General features: G+C 40.8%; 1 protein-coding gene across 1 annotated transcript; it reads left to right on the plus strand.

The window, feature by feature from the left end:
- Positions 1–2,496: 2,496 nt before the first annotated feature.
- On the plus strand, positions 2,497–3,459 carry LOC119668564. Its single transcript, XM_038078116.1, has 2 exons — positions 2,497–3,035; positions 3,100–3,459. The coding sequence occupies exon 1, from the start codon at positions 2,524–2,526 to the stop codon at positions 2,878–2,880; it is 357 nt and encodes a 118-aa protein (XP_037934044.1). The 5' UTR covers positions 2,497–2,523; the 3' UTR covers positions 2,881–3,035; positions 3,100–3,459.
- Positions 3,460–7,045: the final 3,586 nt, after the last annotated feature.

The raw sequence follows: 7,045 nt of genomic DNA on the forward strand, positions 1-7,045 counted from the left end.
TTTCATTAATTGTATTTGGTGTTTCGGTTAATTGAAATTTAGTTTTTATTGGATTACGATCATATTTCCCCCCATTGCATATATCGCAAATGTTAATTATTTCATGTATTTTTATTTTTAATTGTGGATGATAAATTTTGTGTTTTTTCCCTCATATGTCGGTATAATTCCTGAATGTCCGACTTCAAGTTTGTGAAATTGTGATATTTGTTTTTTGAGTTCTAGTTCTTCTTCTTAGTTTGATGCAAAATAGCTGCAGTTTACGAAAGATATGCTTTTTGTATTTGAAAATGTACTTAATAGAGTTTGCTGTAACTTGTTGTAATAATAATTATTGAGTTAAGAAAATTTTTCTATTTTTCCTCTATCAAAGTGTCTTCTTATGGTATTATATTGGTAACGTTTCCGGAGGAAACATCTTCCTTGTCTATAAAAATACGTTTGTTTTTGAAAACATTTACTGCTTCAGTTTCCTTGTTTTCATCTAGTATAATTTGTTTACTAAAGCGACTTACGACAATGTCAAGAATTGTAAAGTGAACGTTGAAATTTTCTGGCTGAGAATGAATAGTCTCACCTTCATTTGAGTTGTCAATATCATTAGTTCTAATAATTGATATATTTTCTTAAGAGTAATTGGTTTAAACTTCCATTGAAATTTGGTCTGATTGTTCTCCAGCATTTAAATTTTTGATTTTTAGCAAATCATCTAAGTTAATATTGAAATTGTCGGATTCTAACAGATTGATCTCGTCGCAATTGATACGGCTTAGAAAATCGGCTATTTTAATTTCCGTCCCTGCTATATAATCTATTCTCGCATCGTATTCTCGTAATTGCACTAACCATCTTTGCAACCAAGGGTTAATTCCTTACCGGAATTTTTGGCTTGCAACCACTTTAGTGGTTGGTGATCTGTTTGTAGATCAAACTTCCTTCCAAAAATATAGGGTCTAAAATATTTTACTCCTTATACTATCGCCAATAGTTCTTTCTGGATAGTGAGCAATTTTTCTAGTGATCATTTAGTGTTCGTGAAGCGAACGTAATTGGATGCTCTTCTTGTGTTAGAACTGCGCAAATTGCGAAATTGCTGGCATCAGTAATGACCTTGAAACGTTTATTAAATATAGGATATCTTAGTTCTGGGGTATTTATTAAAATATCCTTTAGTTTTTTCAAAAACTGTGATAAAATTTGGGTCATTAACATTTACTTTGGGTTCGTGTTCTCAATGAACAGGGTATGGTCATGCGCAAAACATCAGCCTATGCCTTACCAAGACCATGGTGCGTGGTACTTTATCACACCCTTCTCGAGGTGAACCTGTTTGTAGTTGATAACTTCATTGACTCAACAGAATACTATGGATCTAGAGAGGAAAACTCGATAAAACCCGTAATCTCCGGTGTTATTCGACCCGTGCCGATGAGATGAATGGCACTACGTTAGTGTGTCTCTAAACGGAGACCTCCGGATATCTGGCGCCCTCCGGTTGTAACTTAGCCTTGTCCGGGTATAGCGGATCTCTGCCCGGATCGACTTTCCTTTCTCCGCAACTCGTGGGTTTAAAATATGAACCAAAATAATAAAAATTTAAAAAAATCAAGCTCGGTTAAACCAAGCTCTTCTGGAACGACTAGTTCCAAGGTACCTACCGCAACTTCTAGCGGTAATAACAGGGTACCTCCTAACAAACCAGAAATCTCCACGCGTTCTGGCCCCTCCGCATGGTCGGGCTCTCCATCCAGGAGAATTTATAAAGAACGGCGAGCGGCGACTAGGCTGCTCGAGAGATATGGCAATGTCTCGGTTACGTCCGAGTCTCTTAAGGCTAGATTAGCCTGGGCCAAACGGGTCCTTGATACTTCTAAGGAGGTCAAAAAGGAACCTGTACCGAAGCGCCAGCGCTCATTAGATGAGTCAGCTTCGAAGCCAGATGCCAAAAAGGCAAAATTTCGTGGCAACGCCACCACTACTAAGTCCTTTAGCGACACGCTGAAGGGCTCCATCATAATGGCGGTCATTGATGAAAATGATCCAGATGGCACTATTAATCCTGAAAAATGGGATCAAATTGAGCGAAAGCTCCTTGACTTGTTCGTCGAAGTTCTTAAGGAATTTCCAGGTACAATTCCCAAATGTCGCGACGGTGGATGGTTTCAGGGCCATGTGAAACTAGTCGCCTGCGTTGATCAGCGTTCTGTTGATCTCTTTCGCATTGCCATCTCCAGAATGGGTGAGGTCTGGCCAGGCGCAAAGCTTAAAGTCGTTGCCAAGGAACAAATTCCTGGCCGACCTAGGGCGCGTTCCTGGATTCCAGCCGAACCATCCGACCCTCAGCGGATTCTGGAGCTAATTCGGGTGGGAAACCCTGATCTAAATACGTCCACGTGGAAGGTCACTAAGCTGGAAGAAGCCAAAGGCAAGTTTAGGTCGGTCAGTTTTGTGATCGACAAAGCCTCTCTGGCCATTTTGGCGCGATCTGGTGGCGTATTAATTTACGGTTTTTCCCCCATAACTATGAGGGTCTACAAAAAAGATGAGGAGCAATCCTCGTCTGATGTACGGGAATCAGCGGCAATTTCTCAACACACTGCTGATCCCTTATCGAAAGTGGGCAATATTAAGCCTGCTTCCATGACCGAAGTGAGTCCGGTTATTCCATCTGAAGACTCACCTGTGTGCATGGACATTTCAGTGTCTGCTCCTTCGCCAGCTCACTCAATTACATCAGAGGAGAGCATAGGCATGCACTATCTTTTCGATGAAGAGGAACTCCTAATGAGTAATGACTCTGAGGAGGATAGTGCTCTTGATGTCACTGTGGTGGAGAAAAATGGATCCACACATACTGAAGATGCGGGTACAGCAAATTAACCTGCATCATAGCAAGGCTGCATCCGCCAGTCTACTGCAACGCCTCAGCAACAACGAGGCTGATATGGTCCTGATACAAGAACCATGGATTTATAAGGATCTTGTATGCGGAATCAGGGCTAATAACTACAACCTATTTTATGCGGTAAATAAGGGTAAGCCTAGGTCCTGCATAGTGGTTAATAAAAAATTTAATGCCCTCTTACTTTCGCAATATAGTGATGGTGACCAAACCGCAGTAAGTATCGAGGGCTCCTGGGGCCAAATATGGGCAGTATCTGCATATCTGGCACATGACCATGCCACACTACCATCGAATGTCCTGATACAGCTAACAAGCAGCGCCAGGAGACTCGGGGTAGAGCTTCTAATAGGTTGCGATGCCAACGCTCATCATGAGGTTTGGGGCAGCTCAAATACTAATGAAAGAGGTGAGTTACTTTTTGATTTTGTATTTAGTAACAATCTGTTCATCTGCAATGATGGCAATATGCCAACTTTTATTACAAAAAACAGGCAGGAAGTGTTAGATGTCACTCTTGCTACTGCTAGGCTTCACGAATCGGTCAAGAACTGGAAAGTGTCTACTCAACACTCGTTCTCAGACCATATGATTCTAGAATTCACCTTAACCTTAGATGAATCGAACATCTGCAATCAAAAAACGTTCAGAAATGTTAAAAACACAAACTGGACGAATTATAATGCAGCTCTAAGTGAGCTGCTTTTATCCACTTCCTCCGATCCTCCTGGGAACACTTTTGATCTAGACAATCAAGTCCAAGATCTCACCTCAGTGCTCAACGAAGCGTTCAGTTATGCTTGTCCCCTCACACAACCTAGTAGGAAATGTAACCCACCTTGGTGGAATAAGCATCTAGGTCTTTTACGAAAGGAGTGTAGGAGACTCTTCAACAGAGCAAAACTATATAATAATGAGAGTGATTGGCTGAATTACAAAACCTCTCTGCAAGAATATAAGAAAAATTTACGTAGGTCCAAGAGAGACACTTGGCAATCATACTGTTAAGAAATAAATAGCAATTCTGAAACCTCTAGACTGCGTAAAATCTTATCCAAAAATCCATCTGTCCCAGAGTTACTCAAAAAATCTGACGGGACATGGTGCAATAACAGTAGCGAATCTTTACAATTACTACTAGATACTCACTTTCCGGGATCTTCTACTTCGGTAGCTGCATCCTCAGAGTGCCTTAATCTCTCACCGGTTAACTCTATTAAGGTTAACCTGCAGATCGTCAAATGGGCTATTTTTAGTTTTAAACCCTACAAATCACCAGGACCGGATGGTATTCATCCAATTGAGCTCCAGAATTCGTGGGAGTTAATACACAACCGGCTTTTGGCAATCTTTAGACATTGTTTCTTATTTAACTATGTCCCGATTAAATGGAGGGAGGTTAGAGTAGTTTTTATACCCAAAGCAGGAAAAACCTCGCATCATAACCCCAATGAACTCCGTCCTATAAGCCTCTCCTCTTTCATGTTGAAGGCTCTTGAAAGAATAATAGACGTAGAAGTAAGGCGTGCTGTAAGCCCCAACCAGTGGTCCCCCTCACAGCATGCCTACACTAAGGGAAAATCTACAGAGACAGCTCTCCACTCCCTCACTTACAGAATAGAAAAATCCATAGAACTCAAAGAATTTTGTATGGTTGCTTTTGTAGATATTGAAGGGGCCTTTAACAATATACTCCCGAGTGCAATAGTAAGCGCGATCTCGCGTCTGGGTGTTGATGATGCGCTCATTGGTTTTATAAATCAGCTTCTAACTGGCAGACTCATTGAAGCAACGATGGGCTCATCAACGGCATGCAGAAGGGTAAATAGAGGTACCCCCCAAGGAGGAGTACTCTCCCCTCTCCTTTGGAACATAGTGGTGAATGAACTGCTAATACAACTGAAGGCGGAGGGATGCGAAACTATTGCATATGCGGATGATATTGCGATAACAGTCACCGGAAAATATACTACCACTCTTAGGGATATTCTACAAAATGGTCTTAATATCCTAAACAATTGGACACAAAAATGTGGCCTTGGGGTGAATCCCAATAAAACTGAAATCGTAGTTTTCACAAGAAAACATACGGTCCCGAATCTTTCTCCACCCTCTCTACGGGGTTCTGTGATACATGTGAAGAAGGAAGCCAAATTTTTAGGTATAGTTTTCGACAGGAAACTCACTTGGAAGAAAAACACTCTAGAGCGTGCAAGAAAAGCCAATGTTGCGCTTCTTCTATGTCAGAAAGCTATTGGTAAGAAGTGGGGTCTTCAACCTCGTATCACCCAATGGCTATATATAGCTGTTATTAGGCCCATATTGATGTATGGTATTTCGGTATGGTGGACAGCTCTTGATAAATCTTCGTACTGCTCAGTAATTAACAGGATTCAGCGTAGAGCTGAACTCTGTATTAGCGGGGCGCTATGCACCACACCATCCATTGCACTAGATTTGATGCTTCAGTTACTGCCAATGGATATTATTAGTAAACAAATGGCAGCTTCATCTGCTTTAAGACTAAAAGCTACCTCACAATGGAGAGACAGTGACTATGGTCATGCCTCCATTCTAAATCTTTTCAATTTTACTCCTAAAAACGTTGATTACATCACACCCACTCTCAACTTTGACAGGAAATTTGATGTCGTGTTTCCATCTAGAGAGGTATGGACGTCAGGTGGCCCCTTCTTAGATGAGGGCGTAACCATCTTCACTGACGGATCCAAAACAAGTAGTGGTGTAGGTAGTAGAGTTTTCTCAGAGGAATTGAACAAATCTTCCTTCTTTAGGCTTCCAGATCATTGTAGTGTCTTTCAGGCGGAAGTGGTCGCCATCAGGGAAGCTATAGCTTGTTTGAATGTAGATGATATATTTGGCAGGAATATATACATACTATCAGACAGTCAAGCTGCATTAAAGTCCTTGAGTTCGGTCCAATTTACATCTAGGACGGTTCTTGACTGCTACACATTTCTAAACGAAATGTCGACGCAGCTCAATATTTCTCTAATCTGGGTTCCCGGCCATAGGGATATTTTCGGAAATTGCAAAGCAGACGAGTTAGCCAGAAAGGGTGCTTCAGAACCATACTCGGAGCACCTAGACTATCTGGGCATATCGCTAACATCATGTAAACTGATATTGAGTTCTTTCTGCGCTAATACTTTTAATAAAAGATGGGAAGACTCAACGATATGTAGACATCTGTATGCAATCTGGCCACTTTCCGATAAAAGGAAATCGAAAACTCTCATTGAGATGTCCCGCAAGGATATTGGTCTTCTGGTAGGGTTGACTACAGGGCACTGTAAGCTAGGGAACCATGCTAGAAGACTAGGTCTTCCTTTCAACCAAATCTGTCGTAGCTGTGGGGAGGACGATGAGAGCGCATCTCATCTGTTGTGTTTTTGTCCAGCCTCTTCAAAGTTCGCGATTTGACATAGGGGGGCCCCTCACTGAGAACCTGGACCAGTTACCAGGATCGGGCTTTAAATAGCATTTTATGCTTCGCAAAAGGTTCTAGGTGGTTTTAAACCCTGAGGTTTCTTTTACTCTCTTTTAGTATTTATATACGGCATCACAATGGGCCAATAGGCCTAAGTGGATCCACTAGGGATCACCGGTATAACCTAACCTAACCTAACATTTACTTTGGCAATTTTTTTCAGATACACGACCATTGGATAAGTTATTTTGGAATAATCTTTATAAATATTCTGTAGAAACCAGTAATACCCAAGAAAGTTTTAATTTGTTCCTGGGTTGTGGGCAACCTTAGGTTTAGTATTACCTCAACTTTAGCTGGGCTTGGCTTAATAACTTCAGGTGTAAGCTAATTAGATAAAAAATCGGTTTCTTTTTTTTAGGAAACTATATTTTTCCAATTGAATCTTTAATTTGGCTTCCTTTAATTTTTGAAATATTTTTTTTTAAATTTTCTATATGTTCCGTCCGAGTTAGATGACACAAATTCTATTTATGTAATCTCGAAGTATAGAATTCATAAGACGTTGAATCGTCGATGAAGCATTTTTAAGTCCAAAAGGCATTTGGTCGGTCGGTTGTTGTTATTATTTCGTCCCGTATTTCATGGGAACAGAAAAGTTTACCCCCTTCTTTGAAAAAAAGTTCGTTAAA

This window comes from Teleopsis dalmanni, chromosome 1 (assembly GCF_002237135.1).
Source record: "Teleopsis dalmanni isolate 2A chromosome 1, ASM223713v2, whole genome shotgun sequence".
NCBI lineage: Eukaryota > Metazoa > Arthropoda > Insecta > Diptera > Diopsidae > Teleopsis > Teleopsis dalmanni.

What these genes read in the sequence shown, in the direction of transcription:
- LOC119668564 (XM_038078116.1), top strand. Translation starts at nt 2,524, where the DNA reads ATGAGGGTCTACAAAAAAGATGAGGAGCAATCCTCGTCTGATGTACGG.